The 24258-nt window shown below is 37.8% G+C and overlaps 1 protein-coding gene across 1 annotated transcript in view; it reads right to left on the bottom strand.

The window, feature by feature from the left end:
• LOC124155218 (E3 ubiquitin-protein ligase TRIM32-like) overlaps positions 1 to 19255 on the bottom strand; it is a 35207-nt gene extending 15952 nt beyond the window's left edge. Inside the window, exons 1-6 of the mRNA XM_046528933.1 lie at positions 19135 to 19255; positions 15289 to 15669; positions 14669 to 14737; positions 14333 to 14404; positions 13743 to 13811; positions 8691 to 8929 (exon numbers count right to left, since the gene is read on the bottom strand). Of these exons, the coding sequence (XP_046384889.1) occupies positions 8691 to 8929; positions 13743 to 13811; positions 14333 to 14404; positions 14669 to 14737; positions 15289 to 15613 (774 nt within the window). The 5' untranslated portion in view covers positions 15614 to 15669; positions 19135 to 19255. The remainder of the gene's footprint in view (positions 1 to 8690; positions 8930 to 13742; positions 13812 to 14332; positions 14405 to 14668; positions 14738 to 15288; positions 15670 to 19134) is intronic.
• Positions 19256 to 24258: the final 5003 nt, after the last annotated feature.

Raw genomic sequence — 24258 nt, 5'->3', positions numbered from 1 at the left:
AGTAGCAACTAAGAAATCACTGAAGTGAAATGAGAGTTTTAAAATTTTGATCACTCGCAGAATCTTCGACCCTAGCAATCTCAGAGTCCCATCTCAGAATCTATCATTCATACAAAGCACGGGACATAGGTTTCGTTCCTGAAGAAATGATCAGACTCTAACCATGTGGTGGTAAGCTTCATGTAAGCTAGTTTATCCTGTTAAAAATAATTTATTGTCTTGATGGAGGCTTTTGCGCGTTGAGTTTTGCTTGAAAAAATTATTTGTTTCTATTTGAGGCATAATATCCCTGTGGCTCAAATGAGTGCATTTATGGAGTAACTACATGGTCTCGTTTTCTCCAGCGCACCGCCAAAATTTTAAAAATTTTCGTCTTCTCTGAGATTGCTGGGGTCGAAGTCCGAGCTTGTCAGAAATAGATACTCAAAACGGGCAATCCAAGGTAAAAAAAAACTCAAAAGCGATAAGACAAGCAGACATTTTTTTCCTGATAACAATGCTTCGGGCCGTCTCTCACGCGACCGCTTCATCTTTGCTTGGGAAGAACGCATCACCCCATCTCGACCACTTTTGTCTTTTTTTTTGACGAATAACGTACTCTTCCTTTTAATCCTGGGGCCATTGAAAACGAAGGTCTTTGGCCTCGCCGTCTTCAAGCCACCCTTTCCTCTGTCTTTTCCAATTCTGCTCCCATATTTCTCATATCCTCCCGTACTTGTCCTTTCCAACTCAATCTTGGTGTACCTACTGCTTTCCTTCCCATGCTGTCTTTAACATTGGATTTTAACCCCTCCTCTGCACATGGTCCAGCCATCTTAATCTCTTGCTCTTTAACTACTACTAAAACGTCTTGCCCGTGGTAAAGCTCTCTTATTTCTCTGTTTCAATAAAAAATGTACCTTTCCTAAAGTATGTAGAAATGATAACTAGCAATCTAAATGTTATAAATCTGACTTTATGATGTCAGTAAAATACTTTAGCATAAGACCGTATACTATACGGCGTATAGTCGTTTATTCGCTATTTTTCTCCGTCTAGGGTCAACCCAAATGCTCATCTTAATACTTTATTTTCAAATGTTATGAGTTTCTTTTGTGACTTATTCGTACGGGTCCAAACATTACTATTTTTTTACATTCGTATTTTAGTGCCTCTCGATATAGGTTTACTTTTAAAAAGCTTAATTGGTCTCCAATACGATCTCTTTGTTGCTGTCGTTCTTTTCAAAAGTTCTATCTCCTCCTTGTTGCCATGTGTTGAGGTTACTCTTAGATACGTGAATTAATTTGTAATTTTTTAAAATTATAAGTCATTTCCGCTATACTTTCTTCCTTTTCTTCTGGCCTGCCGATGAATTACCCATTTAAAACATTTTTTACCATGTAGAAATATTTAGGGCAATTATGTACAGTTTACATTGGTTGAACAACATTTTGCTGCATCGTTTTGACAAAGTTCTATTTAAAAGCACGTTAGTTTTAAGATAAATGATTTTGGTGTCATGCAGATATGTTTTTTTACACAATAAAGTCAACGATTCGAAAAACGACCTGTCTTCCATTCTCAAGGCGTGTTAGTGTCTGAATGTCCTAGACATCAACGCGCCTTGGAAGACATGTCGTTTTCCTAAACGTCGGCCAATACGACTGAATTAACGTGGTGTAGAGCCCGAGAAGAATTCAAGAAAATTATTTACCAGGAAAAATTGGAATAGTTCGATTTAAATAGGAGTTTAAACACATAAATCATTCCGGGAAAGTGTCAGTAAAAACCTTGTTGAACTAATGCAGTGATGTGCCTGTATCTCAAATATAAAATATTTACATAATAGAAAATACAGAGGTCAAATGTCATACACCGGTAATTTCCGAAAGGCACTATTTTACATGGTTGGAAATTTTCAAGATGATGGGATAAGCTTGATTCGAGTATTGCATCTTGAAAAAAATATCGGTCGAGTTGTGACGATGTTTTCTCTTTGAGACAAACGGACCGATTCTATCAGAAAATAATCTCTTATACAAGCTATAACGCTTTGGTGAGACCTCGCACACCAAAGAGGAAAACCAAAAGCTGCCGCACGATTGCTTAAATATCTAATCAGGAGATAGACGTTGCGCTAATTTTATTCAGAAGATATGCTGCTGAAGAAGGCAAAGAGGAAATAAAGCCAGGTTAAAATGAAGACATAAATCCGACTTCGACTCCAGCCTAAATGAGGTGATTGGCGCCGAGGGTATGCTGTTAATTACGTCCTAGCCCTTTTGACAGACAGAGTACAATCTTTAGGGGTGTTCTTAGGAAAAGAGAATTTACTTTGCACTATTATAATTCATTTTCGGGAATACGTCTGCGTGCTTAATATTTAACTCAACGTTTCGTTCCACTTACTGGGAACGTCGTCAGGAGAATGAAAATATAAACACCTATCAACATATTAAGCACGCAGACGTATTCCCGAAAATTAATTATAATAGTGCATCTAATCGCTGCGAAAACCTTAAAACGAGAATTTACTTTCTCTAAAAAAAAAGGAATGTGTTACTAATCAATCTTATTCTTCTTTGAAATGAAACTATTTATTGTCTTCAAATTTGTATGAATTAATTATGATTCAATTGTTTTCTATTTTGTTAGCTTATAAGTGATGAGTAGGATTTTTATAGACTTCTTAAAAGAGATTAGACAAAGAAATGAAAGTGGTCTGAAAAGTAAAATAAAGAGTGATCAGCAAAGGGAAAAACTGTTATTTTGAAAAAATGATTCCTCGGCAGTACAGTTTTCGTGCATGGTGCATTCAAGTACGCATAGTCTTAAGGCCCTTTTACACGGTACACGGAATTGCGCAATCTGACGTACGTTTTTTTGACGCAATTACACGACGCAATTTTGATGGCGAAGACGCAATCAAAATTGCGTCGTGTAAAGCGGTGAATTGCTAGAACACATGCGAGAATGCGTGGATGCGAGATGGCAAAATAGCCCCTGTTCTAATTTCGTTCATGCATTCGCGCAATTCCACGCCATTTAAGAAATTAATGCAGCTCTAACCTACGCAATTCCGTGCCCCGTGTAAAACGGCCTTTACTGAGGAGAATCTTGCTACTGCTTCATTTTTAACCTGAACTTTCGAGATGGATAGTAAATACGTCAGCAGTGGTGTACGCCAAATTTTTGAGGATATTTGAATACGCATGCGAATAATTTAGTAAACCGATGACTTATTAGTACTTGGATAAATAATTAACTACCCAGATGAATACATGGAACATTAATGTGCACCTGTAAATACATGAATGCTAGGATGGATACATGAATATCCTGGCGAATACAAAGTACACCACTCGTAGGTAATAATTGTACCACTCATGCTATTGTGTGTGCATATTCATCTATTCATATTTCCAGTATTCTTCCAAGTATTTATTGCGGTACCTAAAGGCCTCACATTGCATTCGCTTGAGTATTCATGCAATTATTCAACTGATCAATAGGGCGGTTTCCTATTATTTTTCATAGCCGAAATCGAAAGATTATTACTCCTGGAGTACGCATTTCACGCTTTTAGATTTTTAAATGACGATATCTATTTTTCGCGATTAAATGAAAAGTGAAAATTTTCAAGCGCGTGAAAACGCGAGGGCTAATAATGAATGTTGGGAAAAACCCGTGTGACGTCAGTCTGGTTCCCGCTGCCGCCGTGTGAGGTGAACTTGGGGCGAAATGTGTGCGCCGCTCTGATTGAGGCTGCTGGCAGGTAGCGGAGTACCCTGCTAGAAGGTAGTGCTTGGCTTAAATAAGGATTATTAATATATTATCGAACGAAGGAAACTTTCCGACCATAGGCAGTTATAAAAGGTGATTATTAAGAGATTTTTCCCCAAGCTCTGTGCCTCGTGCATGCATTGGTAATCTCAGACGAAATAAAACTCCAATCTACTCGTATAGAAACTAGGTCCCTGTGACGTCACGTGGAGTGGCATCGCATAGGTGCCAATCTGGCCTTTTTCAAATGCAGTTAAAATTGACCATTGCTATTCGTCTAAACTGGGATTTATAAAATCAAATAATTTGTATTTATGAATACACTAATGGTGGGTAGCGAATCGTAATCAAAGCCTTTCGTTTTCTTTGATGAAGGAAACTACCCTATTGCTTGCGCACTTACTCGATCACCCTTGTATTCTTTCGGGTCCCGAAATTTTAGAGGAAACATAAATTTGTATTCCCCTCCACCGCCATTCCTCGTCAAAAAAATGAAGCAATTCCGATTCATTCGTCAGATGAAAATCTGTGACAAATAAAACGGCCATGGAAAGAGCCTTGGGGAATATCGTTGAATGCTCTTCCCCCGACACATATCACTTGTCCCAGGCTCCCTACGTTCTACCTCTCTCGGTACTTGTAATAATTTAGGGCCCATTTTGGGCTCTGGAGGGTCCGGGGTCCCTAATGTGGATCCTGACTCGGTACATGAGCGACGCGCACTTGATAGCGGGTCCCTCTGGTGTTGCTTCGCAGCGGACGCGATGAAAGCAATCAGCGGCGATGGGATCCGTTGATTGTCCCGTCCTTGAAAAATTCCTCGGCCCAACACTGGCGGCGTTCTTTCTTCCACCTCTCTCGTCTGAGCGACACTCAGCGAAGATTAGGACGTTCTATGTGTGATATGTAACCAACGAAGTCGGGGACAAAATTGTATGCACTTAAATGCTTTAGAAAAGTGTCTTTGAAGCGATTTTCTAATGATTCTGAGGCCTTTTTCTAGTGATTGACATTGTCCTCAACAATCTGACCATCTAAATCAGTATTGTAATATAAAAATAGATTAGTATGGAACAAAAAATGCTTTTTTCAATAACTAATAAGAATGATATAAAGTTTCTATGAGCCTGACAGTGTCTCTAAAGAAATTGATTTATATACAGCGATAAACGTTGGGCGCATGCACTACTATAACTACATATAAATGATGTTGAGCATGAATTGAATTTTAAGGCCGTTTTATACGGTAAACGGAATTGCGCAATCTGACTTACGTGCGAAGGCGCAATCGAAATTGCGTCGTGTAAAGCGGTGAATATCTAGAACACATGCGAGAATGCGTGGATGCGAGAGGGATAAATAGCCCCTGTTCTAATTTCGTTCATGCATTCGCGCAATTCCACGCCATTTTAGAAATTAATGCAGCTCTAACCTGCGCAATTCCGTGCCCCGTGAAAAACGGCCTTTATGGTGGAACATGCGCCCTACGCTTTTCGTTGTGCCGGATGCAATTTATTCAGAGACTCTGTCAGGCTCGTGGAAAATTTATTTTATTTCTTTCAGTTCGCGAGAAAAACGTGTTTTTTATAAAAAATATTTAAATATTGCAATATTATTTTTATTCTTTTTTGATTTATATAAAATTGTATAATCGATCAATTTCATCAAAAAACAGAGCAGCAATGTACAATGCAATATTCTGAAGTATTTTGATAATTAAAGAAGAAATTCAGGAAAGACAAACGAACTCCTTCCTCTTAATGTACCACAAGAGCACCATCGGGATTTGGTGTCCATTCTTTGATCTCATCTCCATTTTTCATACTGAATAAAAATTAAGGTATGGTTCGAATCATAATAAAAGCAGTGGTGTTATGGTGCCGGAACGCCGTTCCGGCACTGGTTAACATAAGGCATAACAGTCAAATAACATTTTTACCAATTTTGGTTCCTCAAAATTTCTAATATGTCTATATAATTTGTAACCAAAACAAAAAATTGTAATAAAATGTAAATAATAACTTTTAATAAAAAAAACACACAGAGTAATATTTCACTTCTAAAAAAAGTAATGGAAAGTGCGCTCCGGCACTGCTGATTTTGCCATGATGTCACTGAATGAAAGTGTTAAAATTAAAGCAAATTTGAAATGGAAAATACGTGGCAATTGTCAGGTACCAGAGAGTAATGTATTTTTTTCAAATTTAAATCCACAAATACTTGAGTGACAATTAACGGTCATAAATTTTTCTGGTGAAAATGAAAACGCATCACTAGATTCATGTTAGGGATTGAAATAAATGAGCTAAGTCGCAAAGGGCTGCAGACATCAAAGTTATTTTGTGATTTACCAATCTTATGCCGTACTACTGTTGTCGATGCTAAACTTGGCGTTTGTTGCAAACGTATCTTATACAGGGAAACAAGATTACCATCTAAAAATTAGGAAATATTCCATATCCATTTATGGCACGAAAAATCGAAATATTATTACAGAAAACTGACCAATTGTCTCACCTATAACAGAAAATGTAATATCCTTAAGAATCATATACCGTCTAGCTGTTTCATTGGTTGATATGCAGGACGAAAAACAAGCAAAAGATTCCTATTGCATGCTTCCGAGATACACATGTCACAACACTGCAAGATAAGATGGGTAAACTCCAATTAAAGATACGTTTTATCTAACGTCATGGCTCACAGATAAAATATTGGCGCTTACTCGCGCTCTCGTTTCCATTTTATAAGTTTCAGCTATGATTCATCCGTAGGGTAGTTCTGTCTGAAACATTTAAATATCCATTGACATTTTTTCTCTGATAGAATGTAAATAAGCCCTTGCGATGCTGTCGTAAAAGATTGTGCATTTTCGTAGTGGATCGGTTAAGGGTACATGATAAGACAGGGACTGCTTTTAATCGGCTGATTCCGTCAAAAACATTATTTTTGATGTTGCAATGAGGTTATTTCGAGCGAACATTTTATTTCCATGCAATTTTCGATTCACCAATAATTGAGGTTGATCAAACTTTAATTTGAAACTGTTTTTAAATGTTATAATGCACTAATTTTTCATTCCAATTACAGTACCGGCATTTCCCCGCCGTCAAGTGGTTCAAATTGTTGCCTCAGATTTTTGTTGCTGTATAGTAGTGATGGGCAAAGTCGATCATTTTAGTGATTCAATCATTTTGACTCGAGTCACATAAATGATTCAATCAATTGATTCAATCATTATGATCGAAAAGACTCAAAGGAATCAAGATCGAAAAGACTCAAAGGAATCATGACCGAAAAGACTCAAAAGGAATCAAGATCGAAAAGACTCAAAGGAATCATGATCGAAAAGACTCAAAAGGAGTCAAGATCGAAAAGACTCAATCAATGGATGTAATAATTCACTTTGAATAATCGAATAAATACTACCTCATCTGCGAAGAGCATTGGTAACGCTGATTGCTGTCCATATTATCATTTCATATACTATTTTGATTGTGAATTCTTAGAAGAGTAAATTAGATTGCAAAAATGAAGGAAGTAGTGTCATGAAAATATTTGGGAAGGCAAAACTGCTACAGTTTCTTAACACTAATAGAATAATTTCTAACTATTTATCTCAAAATATAACACAAAATACACCACACACTATGCTTATATCTGATCTGCAGGATAATTTTATGAACGGTACAATAAAATGTTAACAGCTTTAACTTCTACTTCTTAACGTTCTCCTACAAGAGTCATCTTAATATTTTCCTTTTACGTATATTTGTGTTATTAATACTGATAACTGCTGGAAAGCAAATAAGAAAAAGATTACACAAGTATTCAGTTCTTTATAACTTAGTATTTAATTTTCTTACAACTATTTCTGCCCTGTCGAAAAGAGATCAAGCATCGATCGTTGCAAATTTTGAAATAAACCGGAAACCGGGATGATTGATATGAAACCGGAAGTCGGAGTGATTGATGATTGATGATCGACTTGTTTAACGAAATGAATCATGAGTCATTTGATTCACCTAGTGATTCAATCTTTTTGATCGAATCGTTCATGATCGACCCATCACTACTGTATAGTAATCTCCAGCGTTCTAGTTTATTATATCAATTTCGGTTCACGATCAATTTCTACCTGATATCGCTGTCTTCGCGGTGGCATCGAGGCGAGTAATGCACTAACTCTGGGGTTAATGATTGCGTGAATTTCCCAGTAAAACGTGGGGGGGGCTCGATCGGGGGGTAAAACGGGCTCGATACTCGTGTATTTCCATTTAATATGTCCCTGATTTTGCAATTAATCTTAGGTTACAGGTTGATCCTTATTAGTGATGGAAATATAACACTCAAAAACGATTTTTCGAACAATAGATGTTTAATCGAAATCAAAAGCTCGATTTTTCAACAAAAATCGAAATTTGGACCAAAAGATCGATTCATTGAAATAATTGACTGTTCTTTTCTGAAAAAAACATAGTTCTTAAAAAAATTTGTAAATTATTCGTTCGAAAAATCTACACAGAATGCATGATTGAACTATTGGTTGTAAAAATTTACCAATGCACAAACGTTAAAATTTTGGGTTCACCACATGAAATTATTCAGGTACTCTAAAATTTTTGAAAAAGATAAACTGATCGAGATGCTTTCTCGATGATCGCCGGCGTGCCTTATCAATGTTACCGGCCTTAAATAATGGTTTTTCATTCGGAACGAATGACCGATAATTAAGCTGACACCATAGGCAGATATTGACGCTGCTGAGATTGAACGTAATGGTCAAGATCGGTGTTGAAAAATCGAGTTTGGATCGAAAATCGAAGATCATGACTCGAATTTCATCTTTCCTCGATCTTTGAATGTAAAAATTTGATTTCCGATTATAATCGAAATCGATTTTTTCATCCCTGTGCTCATCTCACCTGAGTCTTGAGGCAGTTGAGGCAGAAGGTGTGGTCGCATGGCAGCGTGCGTGGCTCTTTGAGCCTCTCGAGGCACACGGCGCATTCCAGCAGCTCCTCCACCCTCTTCTCTGAGCTGGAGGTGCGGGAGGCGGGGTCGGGGGAGCTTGCCGTACCCTTGGGGGCTGCCGAATGCAGGGACTGCGGCCTCCGCGGCTTCCCCGCGGGAGCCTCGCTCATGGTGCGGCGAGCCGTCGATCCTGCCGGCAGTAAGAAAATACTACTAATAAGTAGGGGTGCCGACTCACAAAAAATATTGGGGGGGGCGGCAAACCGGGGATCTTGCCCCAGGAAATTTTATAAGTAGTGAGTTTTTAGTTTTTTAAGCATTATAGAAAAGTCATATGATCAACATTAGAACCTTGATAACTCGAATCTCGCACTCCGGGGAAAATCGACAAGCCTGACACATTTTTTCGTCACACCCATAACCAATTTTAGAGGGTGCTCGGGCCCCCTCAGACCCCGTGGAGTCGGCGCCACTGCTAATAAGCTCAACCGATTCAGGCGTGATACAGTGGGAGTTTGACAAATGGAAATGAAAGGTAGCTACACTTTCCCACAATTATGTAATGCGTTTGACGCGTTTCGGCCAAGGAGGTTGTAAATATCTCGCGGCGCTATTTCCGAGGTTTTTACGCGGTCAAAGTGACGCCATCTTGGATTGACCATTTTTGGACTTAGTCTCCGACTGATATTTTGAGGTGACTAAGTTTTGTTCTGAAAATGAACTGCATTAAGTGAAAGTGCAACCATAATCATTAGTACTTCGCCGGTGATTGTCATGGGATTTTTTCCATCATACGCGATTCTTTAGTTTTACGCGAAAGTTTACTAATAACACGACTTTAGCTTTCACTCACTGTCAGTAGGTTTTCGCAGGTTTTTCACGCCCCCCTTCTTGTGTGGGCGTTTTCCTGCAGTGGGTTTTTTCGCTGAAGGAGATACTGCACCCTTATCCTCATGTTTATTCCTACAAACAGAAATCTTTTTTCCACAAAATTTTCACGTACAGTTTTTCATATTTTTGACATTTCACAAATATTGTATATTGTGTAACCTTTCTATTGTAAACGTTTGTCTATTATTTTTTAATATGTTTGCATTGACGCTATGGAGGGGTTAGGTGGAAGGGGGGACTTCCTAGTCTCAACCTCGCCCGAATAAAGACATTTTATTATTATTATTATCATTATTATTATCCTATTAATTTATAAACTCTTGTGTCCTGTTAACCACTTTACTAGTGGGGATATCCTTGAAAATATACTTCATTACTGTGCTTGTTAGATTTCCGTTGGCTATTATAAAATTCAATACCTGTATAATTGTAGGTACATGACTATTTTACACTCGTAAAATATTTTTAGCTGATCTGGTTGTAGAACGTAACCGTGGTGATTGATAATAAATTTTCCCTGAGAAAAGATATTTGAGTCATAACTTCGCGATGCCTACCAATGAAGGAAGAAAAAATGGGTTACAGTGCGGGTTCATTAGTTTATTTTAATGTATTAACGAGTTATGACCAAAAATTTCACCAAATAGTTAGCATTGACCCTTATGGGATTGTCAGTTTTGGTCAAAGTGGGCGTGGCTTGTCCTACCCAAGCACCCCTATACCGGTCACACTTTGCCCCACACTCGAAATCAGTGGTGCCCCTCCAGCCTCCAGATATTTACAACCTCCTTGGTTTCGGCTTACAGAGCCAACATCTGGCACAAGGCATTGTACTATATGGGAACATCTCATTATACTTTTGAGGAAGGAGTACGTTTGTTTCCCACCTATTCCTCAAACTTATCAAATCCTCATCCATCTCTTCCTCAAAGGTTTGGCCTTAAATAAATATAATTTTCTCGTGTGTTACAATGTCTTGTACCAGACGATGGTTCTGTGAGCAGAAACGCGTCGTACGCATAAATAATTGCGTGAAATTGGAACTACCTTTCACTTCATTAATAAAATATATGTTTCGTTTGTTGAAATCGGTGCAGACGTTGGGATGATACCAGTTGCTTCTACGCCGAACCGGAAGATCAATTTAGTCAATCATTGTGTCTTATTGCAAATCTATAATTAAACCTCTCAACTTCGATTCCAATGGGACTACTCCTGTCTAAAATATCTACCATTGTCATACTGTTAGTTCTAATCGACATATAAGTGGCCTCGTCATTGAAATAAGCTCATTCACGCAGTCAATCAAGAATTAATTAACCGATTATGAGGGAAGATTTGTTAAAGGCATTTTATTTGTCACTTGGGTTATCTTCGGTTGCCTCTTGGTAGTGTATTCGATAGCTATAAGCTAATTTAATTAAAATGGGAAGAAAAAATTGTTACATAATACTGTTGTATCAGCTTAATTTCGATAGCCATCGATTTAATTTGGGTATAAGATAACGATTGAGAAAGTTTTTCTCCTTTTTTCCCTATGTCGTTCCTTCCCTAAATTCATAAAAGTAGGAGTAATTTATTTCCGCGGTTGAATTGAGAAAAGGGGATATTTATGAGGTCAGCAATCAGATGATCAGCAATAATTTTAAGGAATATTGAAGCCAGCGTTAATTGATCTGTACAAATTGAGGTTACCGTGGCGCAATTAATCTAGTTTAAAATATATTAAAATATTGGAATCAAGGGAGTATGGCGGAAAACTAATAAAGATAGGATGAGAAATTTAAATCGCGTCAGAAAAATTAGTATGAAAAGTAGCAGAAAACAGATATGAATTTATAACTATATATGTAGAAACTAACAAAAAGTGTAGCCTTGCTTTGATGAAGAAAATAATAGAAAGGCTTTTCATCCTTTGCTCATAAACGTTAAATTAAGAATGAATGAATAATACCAGCGAGGAGAAAATGTTAAGTTAAGTAGTACGATGGCAGTGACACAAGAGACAACGATACCGGCAATCAGTTTTTAAGAATCATAATAGGAGTGAAATAAATATGGAAGACACTAAAAACTGTGTTAAAATTGACGAATCCATAGCTGATAAGGTGGAACAAGTAGGTGATCTTGGTAGTAAAATTACACTGGACAACAGGTGCTTAAGGGAGGTTAAGTATGAACAACATATGGTAATTTCCTCACTTGAATATTATATATTACTCTACTACCGATCATGGTTTCGACACTCTATGCCATTTTTAGTGATCATTTGTTTGTTATAAAGTGTCATGGATATACCGTATTTCCACCGCGTCAAGCATGAAACGATTTCATAAAGAGATGAATATTTATATTTGACTAGGGGTTAGCCTTTTGTACGTAACTGACTGAATACCGGGGACACGAAATTTTTATCTCTTTGTTTTCTGTGCTTCAGGCGAATGTCTTCTCTTTAATGTCAATTTAACTCACGTTTAATGCAGGATGAAACCCTCTCACTGCCGTAAAAGTCGCCAGAATTCAAATTGGACGAAGGAAACACTAAACACACACCTAAAAGAAGTTTCGACGATGGGACTGCTCGTCTTTTCTCGAAGCAACTTCTGACAGCGTCTTAGTTTCAGCTATACCACTCTTATAGCGAAGCGTTACTCACTTGATATGAGACGAAATTGGTTATCTTATGCACCTTCTGACGGAGTTTGATTGGGTTTGTAATTTTCTTCGACGAGATAAATTCAAAACGCTTGACATTAAGCTGTGAGATAAATTTACTCTCCGGTTAATCTTCAGTCACACTGAAAGGCGCTTCAACTAATCCGGTGTGCATTAAAAGGAATTATGGCGCCCTTTGAAGTATACAAGCTATAGTCGGTAGTTTGGTGTTTTCCGAGGTTTATTAAAAGAAAAGATGAAATTATGACCCGATAAATGAGCACACACTCACTGACATGGCAAAGACGACGCGAGTTTACGCTGTAATCTGCTCTTGCAACTGCGCATGAACTGCAAACATAAGAAACGCGGACCTTTTGCCCTAGTGGCAAAAGTGACCGACGGAAATTTCAATAATTCCTAATGTTAGAATTTTTTTCAATTTTCGTATGGGTCCTATTTGTCGGTTAAAATGTAAATATGGGATAAATTTGGTGTTGCACGGAAGTCATAACGAAGGCATTCTGTCGTGATTTAATTTTTTTCAAGAAGAACTGCACGTATGCTGTACACTTTGGGTCCCTCTATCTATTGTGAATCAGTGCGCAGTATTTCCTTTGAAAATGATTTACCAATCAATAAAGTAATAGTATTACCATGAATTGGATACCAAGTAGGGTCGATAACCTGAGAACCAATAGTGGATTACAAATTAAGCATCAAATCGATGAATATAAGCGAAATTGTCAACGTTTCAACTACCAGCCACTTAGACCTATCGCAGTACTTCCAATGATATAACTATCGTATTTTCTTTTTTTGTTTTTAATATTTTTAACAATTACATATCATAGCGTGCTTATTTAAAACCACGCAACGTAATATTACATTGATCTTACTCCCCTCACTCCGAAAATATATTCATATACACTACCGCCTGACTGATATAGACGTACTCTTTATGCGCTCCACCAGTATTTCGAAGAACAAAACGAAATTGATTGCTTTTTTGCCATGAGAAAGACACAAAGTATGGACAACTGAAATAAACATTACTTGAAATTCGCATCGTAGAAGTAGGGTAGTCTAACTGTACCATTAATTAAAAACTAGTTATTTCGAGAATTCGGAAACATTTGAGCCCTAAAAAGGTGAGTCGGGAGTGAGGGACAATTTAATACTCATTATTCCAAGAATTCGACAAAAATTCAGGCCTCAAAAATCATATTTTATAAGGGTAAGGGGTGAGGAATAATTTCAAACTTATTATTTCAAAAATGTAAACAAATGTGAACCCTCAAAAATTGTATATTTGAGAGTAGGGTTGAGGAACAACTACCTGGGGCCACATAAGTGTTCTCCATGAATATTCTGAATTACAATTCAATAGCAACACCCAGGGTAGATAAAATACCCTATTTGGAAATTAAACGGTCAAGGAAATATTCGTGGCTCACCTGCATACCGATGGTGTACTCCGCTCTCTGCCGTATGCCCCCTTTTCTCGTGCGCTTCCGGACCGTCTCCTTGTTGCAGTAAAAAAATACACTTAATTAATCATATTTTTATAAGAGTAGTGGTTGATGAACGATTTAAAATGTGTTATTGTGAGAATTTGAACAAATTTGAGCCCTAAAAAAATCATATTTTTATGGAGTTAGGAGCAACTACCAAGGACCACGTAAGTTTCTACTTCACTATTCTGAATCGCAGTCCAATCCGGGGTGGCTAAAATACCCTCTTGGGAAACTAAAGGTTAAAAGCGTATAAAATCGTTTCCGGCTTAATTTTGTGGAATAATGATATATCCATGATTAAAGCACAAATGGTAATATCCACACTATTTCATTTATCACTTAACCGACCATGATTTCGACACTTGGTGTCATTTTCAAGGGAAATGTGTCATTTCATTTCAGTGTCATTTCAAATTTTGAAAATGTCACCAAGTTTTTAACCATGGTCGGTTAAGAGATAAAGAAAGTAGTGTGGATATTACCATTTGTGCTTTAATCATAAAGGTTAAAAGGAAATATTTGTGACCTACCTCCATGCCGGTGGTGAACTCCGCTCTCGGCCACTTGCGCCCTTTTCTCCTGCACCTCGGGACCGTCTCCTTCTTGAAATACAATACAATACACTTTATTAATCATATTTTTATTATATCAGGGGATGAGGAACGAGATAAAACTTACGATGATATGAACAAATTTGAGCCCTCAAAAATCAAATTTATGAGAGTTGGGGATTAGGAACTATACTAACTAGGGCTAAATGAGTGTTATTCATGAATATACTGAATCGCATTACAATAATAATACCCAGGGTAGCTAAAATACTCTCTTGAGAAACTTAGGATTGAAAGGTAATATTCTTGGCTCACCTCCATGGCGGTGATGCATTCCGCTAGGGACCCCTTGTGCCCTTTTCTCTAACACCTCGGGATCGTCTCCTAGTTACAATAGAATACAATTAACTTTAATACAGCGAGCCTTTCTGGCCCTTGAAGCACCATAATCATCATGGAGTAATCTTTAGTGAAAAATAAATACAATAAAGCGTACAAAAGGAATAAGTAATGTAAATAAAACAAAATATCAGAAAGGGAAATACGAAAATCATTTTTGAACATACAAACATTTGAAACGTCGAAGAAAAAGAGAAAAATTTTCATCCGGATCAAGGAATAAAAGTAACTATTTGGAATAAGTTCAACCGATTCTGGCTTCAATTGGTGTAAGTTAGACATATTTAAATTCATAAAATATCGTAGCACTTTTCCACAAAATATTTACTGCGTACAACGCCTTTTGGCTCACAGTTGTACCAGATGATGGCTCTGTGAGCCGATACGCGTTGTACACAGTAAAATATTTTGTGGAAAGGTGCTACGATCTTTTATTTATTTAAAAAGTAACTATTTTATTGCAAGTATCAGCAATTTTCGAGATACATTACAAAAACGTGCTCATAAGTTCATAGTAAAAATACAATATTACAGACCTCCCTTCACGTTCACGGGCGGGTACGACTTGAGCCTCAAGATTTTGGTCCGGATATCCTCTGCATTTCCTCCTCCAGCTTCCTCACCACCTCCTCCAACATCCCGGTTCCAGCTCTGCCTCCGCCGGGTGTCGAACCGGACGGTAGCTGAGGCCACCTTGGGTTTGGCGTCCTCCTCTACTTCGTGCTGGGCCTTATGCCTGTACCCGCCGATATCCTCCTCCTGCTCGTGGGCAGATGGGAATATTCTGTCGAGACTGAGCATCCTCCGCAGAGACCGGAGAGGTCCTTTGGAGGGATGATGCTCGCCCTTGTGGGAAGACATTGCTGCAGAATATCCTCCCCCAAACCCTGCGGCACCCCTCTCAGAATTCCATTAACCTGTGAATAAAATACATTATTCGTTTATAGAATATATTATCTGCATAGAGTTGGTTTGAAAAGATTGGTTTGACGCAGCTCCCCATTCCTCTCTCCTATCCGCTAGCCGTTTCATAGCGACGTATTCCATCTCTTTTATATACTTTGTAACCTGTTCCATGTAAATCATTCGGGGCCGCCCTTGCCCTTCTTCCCTTCCACCTGTCCTTCAATGATTATCTAACGATTTGATCGTTGGATTATTCTTCATCATAGAATAATCCTCCAAGGTCGTTAGAACATTAATTGCTTATGCTTGGTTTCGCTAATAGTAGGACCCGCCCGCCTTTGTGACGGCGCGGGATTCCTCGTCCCTTCCCTTCCTTCCCTATCCCCTCCCAGGAGGCGTCGTCGGGCTCCTATCGCGGCGGCGCCTCCTTCCTTGTTCCTTCCAGTCCTCCCCCTTCTGCGGTGCAGAGGTGATAAGCTAACGCTTCAGACCTCGGCCCAGGAGTGTAACCGGCGAGCCCGCCCTAGGGTTTCGTATCCATTGTCATTCAATGATTGTCTTCATCAAGCCATCATATATCATTATGTGACTAACTAAGTTGTCCTGTCTTCTCCTTCAGGTTTTTGTTTTTAGAAGAGTTTCTCATTACTTACTCGGTCGATCCATTTTATCGTCATCATTCATCGGTAGCACCACATTTCGAATGCTTCCACTCTTGACTTTTCTGCTGTTGTCAACGTCCAAGCCTCGCTTCCATAGAGAAACATACTCCATATGTAGCATCTGATGAATGGTGCATTATTTATTTCTAGACTAACGCATATTTTGAGTCACATTATTCTCGTCTGCCTTTTCCTTATTTTGTGCGAAGGTGCTCCCTTTGCTTTGAAGAGCCCTTTAAAACTTAATTATATAATATTATATATCTAGGAGGTCCAGTTAGCCTCGTGTCCCCATCACTTTGACCCTTATCTTACAGCAGAAATTGCCTTCTATTTTTTAAAGAAAACACTTTGAATGAAATACTCCATTTATAAAATAAGTATTCAGAACACAAAATATTGGCGCATTTCTTTATTTCTTGTTCAATTTTTAATTTTTGGTTAGCGCATTTCTTTTTGATGAACTCTAAGGAAACAGCAGAAACAATTATCGAGGTATCCGTTAGTATGTTAGTAACTAATATAGCTTTTAATTCACGAATGAAGTAATGCATATTGTTTAAATTCAACGATGGAGGGACGAAATTGACATATTATTACGTGATATCTGAACTTTTGCAGTCGAAACTGTATGAAATTATCTATAAATATGGGATGAAAACGCAATTTTTAGTCTACTCTTCTTCAGGATCAACTTAAAAATGAACGATATCTCGTAGCGGCAGTACGAATTCTTACCCTTGAATCCACTGAAATTTTAAGCGCACCACAGCTAATGGTATTTTAAGAAATGGAAAATGGTGATTCGTGTGACGCACCACTTTTCGACGTGTTAGCGAACTCCCTCAAAGAAATCATTCTGTGCACATTTACATTTTTGTGTTAGCTTTCAAAAGCACTAATCATTTCCAGTATCGAGAGCCCATGAAAACTTGACCATGAATTATATGTAGGACGGTCAATCTTTTTTTAACACCCATGATTTTGATACTTCACTATCTTTTGGGCTCTCATTGCGAGCGTCTGCGCTGATATATTCTTATGTAATGCTTCTTTGGCGTTAGACGGAGTCGTATTGAATGCGATAAGTACTTTTATTGAGGTCAGGGCGTCACTCTTAATACGTACCCTTGCCAGAAAATTTTAAACTTCCAATCCGAGTGACAGAAGTAAGTGTACCGTAAGCCAGAATAATGACTGATTTATGTTGACGCCGCAACCAACGTTAGATCCTTTCATAAATTCCAATCAATTTTGTTTACCGTAGTTTTATAGTTTCCATGAATTCTTGAATTCTATTCGTGAAGATGAGTAGGCAAAGAGATTTTGCATAGATTTGTGCTTAAATGCAGGAAAGATGGCATTTCACTGCGGTTGTTAGTGCTATTAAGTAGGAATAGAAGGAATAGGAAGGAACTTTGCTATTTAAACATGGTGTAACCTTTTCCCACTTTACCATGTGGAAATAGCAATAGCTATTATTCCTTCTATTCCTACGATTATGGATTTCCACCAAGTCACGCCCTAAATTATTAATCGTGTAAGCGTACTATTAAGTGTAATACATTGCCGGCGACGAGTCTGGAAACCTCTGGTTATTCCAGCCTTTATATCAACTCACCAACCTGTCTGTTTGTCTGTTTGTTTGTCTGTTTGTCTGGTACAAATCTTGTAACTCAAATTTGACTCACTTCCTGTGAAGCAAAAACGCTGAAATTTTGCACACTTCTTCATTTCCGATGACAATACATGAAAATATAACTTTTTCTCTCCAACCCCCTTTAACCACCCCCCAGTCAACCTATAGCCCCCCAAAACATGTTTTTGATCTAAGAAGTTCCAAATGGTCGATTTTCGTGTTTTGCGACCACAGTAAAAGTTATCCACCATAAAATTAGCTAATTATGATCTTCATATATTTATTAACAATTGTAAGGTTTTTTAAATGTTGGAATATTGTTTTACCGTTACATAAAACGTACGGGGTGACATTTTTAACATAGGGGGGTGGCATTTTTAACATAGGGGTAGGCATTTAAAAGCATAGGGGTGGCATTTTGAAACATAGGGGGCTTACCATTCACTGAAAATTTAATAAATATAGTGACTTTTTTAATACGTCACTTTTGGTTTTTCGGGGTCACTGAGTTTTTTTGCTTTGTGTCATATATAAACGTTGCTCATCCCCTGTAATCTAAATATAAAGGCTGGTTTATAAAAAAAATTTTTATAAGAGCTTATTTTTATAACACTTCCTTCTAATATAATTGGGATGTTCTTTATTTTTTTACCACTTGATTCTCACAAAACAATGCAAATTCGCAAATTGTGCATTCAACAATCAAAAATTTCGTACCTAACGATCTCACTCCATTTGTGTATTTTTCGATACCCCCACTGCACAACCGCTCGACAATCGCCCACCAAATCAAATCCGCTCATCTAGTACTACTAGTGCTAGTGCTGTTAGATGAGCGGATTTCATTCGGTGGGCGATTGTAGAGCAGTTTTATTTTATACGATTGAATCACGTCAATACCTCAGAATCACCCGGAGGATTATGTTCACTGTATGGCGTAGGATTTCACTGGCAATATTTTATTTAACGTTCACTTCTTTCACTCAGTGCCCTACTGTAAATGAAAAAGTTGTTTTGCAATCATATACGTGGTCACACGTTTCTTTTTAGTGGTACTTTTTATTACTCTCAGAGAGGAGTAAAAATTTTGGAGTTTGACCCACACATTTTTTATTCACTTTTTTGCTGATTAAGGATCTATTTCAGTGTACGAAGAATAAAGCAATTTCACTTACCTTTCAAGCACCTTTAACGTCAGAGGTTGTACTATAAGATGACTTAAAGAGGACTGTTGAGTTAGAAAACTCCAAAGAACTCCGAGAATACTTCTTGTTAGACACGAGAAATCTCTCGCAATCTGAGGAATTTTCGAAACTGCTCTTTCAGAGGATTATCAGTGCTCTTATCAGTGCTCCATTATCAGAGATCTCAGATATCTGTTTTCATTGGAGCGTCGATTGGTATTATTTCAAGAAAACATTTTTATCTTTTTTACCAGCGCAAAAGTAAAAATTTTTTTATCCTCTCAACATCAAAATATTTATCATTTCTACTCATTAGACTCATAAAAACCCTATTATTATAATTAACTCCAAAAAAATCTTTGTTCTAAATACTGAGGCTCCATGGAAATCAAAATAATTCAATAATAATCCCTTTGGCCTCACCAGATCTTTTTTCTTTATCTAGTAGATAAAAGGTGAGTAATCCACGCTCATATCCGTGTGAAACGAGTAACTTAATTCTTGACACTGCATCAAGTACCAAAATAGCTTTGCCGTCTATGCTGAAGTTGCATCGCAGTTAATTCTGCCTGGAAAAAGCGCTCATTATGAATCTTTTGCAGAGGTAAATTATTTCTTAAAACTATCTTTACTTAGATTAAATAAAGCAAACACAACATTTAAATATTTTATTAATGAAAAAGGAGCGAGCATAATGGTATCAGAAAATAGGTGCATTTTTTAATGAAGCCGGTGGATTATTATATTCCATACATTTCGATGCCTCTGAAGCTACGGTAGCTTTCGAATATCGTCAAATAAAATGCTCGAAGTGCGAGGTAGCCGTGGGAAAGGCACTGCCCCTCTATCGCGAATGTGTGATATTCACACGGCTGTGGTTAAGTCTGGGGTGAGCTCTACCCTGACCTACCCAAAACAACGTCCGGGACAAACCACTGTATGAGTGAGAGATACCATAGTGTTGGAGGATTTAATTTTGTATATTCCATTGATTCAACGCAACATGAGATGAGTATGAATTCTTTGTCTTCGAAATTGGGAAGATTATTGGGTTTTAAGGGTGTTAGGTACTACAGTGATAGAGGAATTAATTAAAATAGAATAGGGTGGTTTCCTATTATTTTTTTATTGCCTAAATCGAAAGATTATTACCCCTGGAGTACGTATTTCACGCTTTTAGATTTTTAAATGACGATATCTATTTTTCGCGATTAAATTAAAAGTGAAAAATTTCAAGCGCGCGAAAACGCGACGCGTAAGTAGGAATGATGGGAAAGAGTCCGTGCGACGCATTTCTGGTTCCCCCTCCCGCCTTGTGAGGTGACCTTGATCGAGGCTCTGAGCGCTGATAGGACGCAAGATGCTAGCGGGTAGCTGAGTACCTTGCTGGCCGGTAGCGCTTGGCTTAAAAAAGGTTTATTAATACCTTATCAAACGAAGAAAACTTTCCGACATTAGGTATTTTTAATGTTTGATTATTAAGAGATGTTTCCCTGAGCTCTGTGCCTCATGCATGCATTGGTAACCTCAGACGATGTATAACTCCTATCCTCTCGTGTAGAAACTAGGTCCCTGTGACGTCACGTGGAGTGGTTTCGCATGGGCGCCAATCTTGCCTTTTTCAAATGAGGATAAAATTTAACCCTTGCCATTCGTCTAAACCGGTATTTCAAAAACCAAATAATTTGTGTATTATGAAAACACTAATGGTGGGTAACGAATCGCAATCAATGCCTTCCGTTTTCTTTGATGAAGGAAACTACCCTATTATTTGATTTAAAAATCAGTGAATTATGATGAGGTTTTCATCTGGTAAGTAACACAGGATATTTTGGATCTTAATCTCCATTGCTCAGTTTTTTTGCATCAATTTAGATTTGATTTTGATTAAATTTCGAGATAGAGGTGGTATTTTTTAAATCTGATCGTTAAATTAATATACAATTATCTCTCTCACATCCTTCTTTACCTGTTCCATATATTTCATTCGAGGGCTTCCTTTTCCTTTCTTGCCATCTACTTGTTCCTTGGTTATTCTCCTCATCAGCCCATTATGTCTCAAGATATGGCCTTTAAGGTTGTTCCGTCTTCTTGTTTAGGTTTTCATGAGGTGTCTCTTCCCTCCTACTCTTTTCCTAGAATTCCTCATTACTAACTCGGTCGATTCATTTGATCCTCACCATTCATCTGTGGCACCACATTTCAAAAGCCTCGACCCTTGATCTCTCCACTGCTGTCATTGTCCATGCCTCACTTCCGTTGAGAGGCATACTCCAAATGTAAGTTCTAATAGATTGTTTCATCATTTATGTGCGCAAATTTCCCGCTGTGTGTAGATCTTTTTCTTGAAGGAATGCTTTCTTAGCCTGGGCTACTCTGTTGATAATTTCTTCCTTGCTTTTCCCACCACTAGTCATCCCGCTTGCCAAATAACAGAATTCGTCAACCTCGACCAGTTTTAGTTTCCTTATTTTAATGTTAGTCTTGACTTCTTCTCTTTTGTTGCGTTCTAATATTGTTTTTCGTGCTCATTTTCAGCTGATATCTACCCAGTACCCGTATTGGCAATTTTTTTTTCAATCCTTCTCACCATTATGAAAAAAAATTGGAGACGTGATCATGATGAGGGGTTGGCGAAGGGGAAATGTTTCATCGGATTTTTCCTCTCTTTCATTTTCATTGCATTGATATCAGAAACGATTCTCTCCATAATTTTCGGACGGAAGTAAATCTTGCAGAATTATATCAGGCAAGGCCAATTTTAACAAACACGTTGAGTGCGGATTACATTGATGCCCAGCGTAGGACCTGCCAACAGGCGGGTGGCATCACATTGATGCCACGCCGGCCAATATCCATCAATCGCTCCCAACGCTCCTCCGCTCTGTTCTGTCTACTCTAACGATGATTTCCCGCACACGCACTGGATTATAGTACTTTAATATGCCTTCCGTTTTTTAATATAGTTTATATTTTTCGAGTACTTTGTTTATATTTTTGGAGTAATTTTTAATTTGTAAGATATTCCGCCATTTCAAAACAAAATGTGATATTTTCTTTACTCTTATAAATATTTGTACTAAATGTTACCACATTTCAAGGTTGTTATTCCCTTTTTAGTCCTATTAAAATTTTTGTAAACAATATTCAGTCATAATCTTCCTTCCATCTCATCGACGAAAAATATTTTCGTATTACACAATACGGTCACTATGCACACGCTATAAACATTGTTGAATAATCTGCTGTTTTTATTATTTTTTAAACTTAATATTTACATTATACCTATCTCATAACATTCTTCCAGAATATATTTGCAACGCATTTTCTAAACGATCCTTTCAATAGGGGTTTGATTATATTAGTTACGGAAAAAGAAATAGATTTTTTCGATTTTTTCTCATTCATTTCGTATGTGTCTGTTAAAGTTACTTGGTGGGAATAATTACGGCCACCATTCCGTTATTCACGGGAAATAATGGTCACGTTTCTTGGAGAACTTTTATATTTTTCCTTTTGAATTAGAAATTGGAATTTGAGAAATCCTTGGAGAAAAAATTATCGAATTTCGGGGCTCAAATAAAAGAGTCGTTTTACGTCACCGCGGAATAGACTGCAAGTCGCTCTGTGTCGCCTGTTATCTCTATTTTTAGAAGAATTTTTGCCATTCTTTTGAAAAATGTACGCAATTATCATGTTGTGTGCATGTCGTGGGGAAGGTCAGCTCTTCCTTCTCAGTTTTTGTGAACCTCACCATTAGTACAGTCTCTCCTTCGGACATCTTTCGATTGCGTGTGAAATTGCGTGCATTTTCTCTCCTCTATCGAGATCTTATTTTTTGTAATAAGACCGTAGGGCCTTGTTCGATTCGGCATTTGAGTATTTTACATATATTTAGCCACTTTCGAGGAATATGGGAGAAACTTTTATTTTTAATTTTATTCCTATTTTCAAACCCCAAGGACCGTTTATGTTTCAGCCTTTGGTGAATTAGGCTTAGAATATCTCCTCGCAATAAAACTACCTCTGGCACAATTTATTCAAGTGTATATATGTAACATTGCATTCGGTCTTCTCCGCGAAGGTTTTGTTGAACTTTGAGGTAATTTACATATTTTACTCCGACCAAATAGGGCTATCATAATCAGAAAAGAAAGTCAGTAAACTTTCTATGCACAAAGGAACAATTATTTTTGGATTATTATATGTTGTCGTTAAATCTGGAACAAACACGTTTAGATATTTCTCGTACGTTGGCTTTAAACATTAACGCTTACATTTTTATCTGACAGCAAAAGAGATACCTCATCAGTCTTGTATGTTTTGTATGTGTTATGTATTTATTGTAATGTATTTTTTAGGTGTTAACTGAGGTTTACGTCGAGGATGCAAGTATATGAGAGCTGAAGGAAATATTCTCGGCTGAAAGGTTTTGGTCTGTATTATCAATGCGTCCCAACATGCAGTTTTTTAAGGATAACTGAGTATAGGAGTCTTACTCGTGGGGAATTGGAGACATTTTTAGGTATGATATGCCGAAAGGGAATTGCAAAATTGCCATCCATCCCAAATTATTGGGATAGTTTGGAAAATATCTTAGATTTTCCTTGCCTTTACAGCACTATTTCCCGAGACCGATTTCAACTAATTTTCCGTTGCATGCATTGTGGGAGAAACCCTGGCGTAGATGGTCCGATACCAAGTGACCCCTTGTATTAAAGTCGACTCCTTTTGAATTTATTCACTCGAAGAATGAAAGAAATTTACTATCCGGGTAAAGAACTCTGCCTTCATGAGTCCATGTTGCTTTTGTGTCACAAACGTGGCATAACATTATACATGCTTTCTCAGCCTAACGGTCTCGTGCAAGATGTTGTAATTTACACTGGGGCGAAAAATCATGATTTTGGAGGCAGGGGACATGCAAACAAAGTCGCGCGAAAATTAATGGATAGATCTCTTTTCTGTGGGCACAGTTAATTCACTGACGTAGCCAGGATTTTGAAATGGGGGGTTGTTTACCAGAGATATCTGGGCCGTTCCGGAGGGTGCGGGGGCCATTTTACTCGTTTTAGGCGCCTCTTATAAGGCTCAACTGGGGTTGTAACCCCAACC

This window comes from Ischnura elegans, chromosome 3 (assembly GCF_921293095.1).
Source record: "Ischnura elegans chromosome 3, ioIscEleg1.1, whole genome shotgun sequence".
NCBI lineage: Eukaryota > Metazoa > Arthropoda > Insecta > Odonata > Coenagrionidae > Ischnura > Ischnura elegans.
This window is presented reverse-complemented; position numbering and strand designations above follow the sequence as displayed.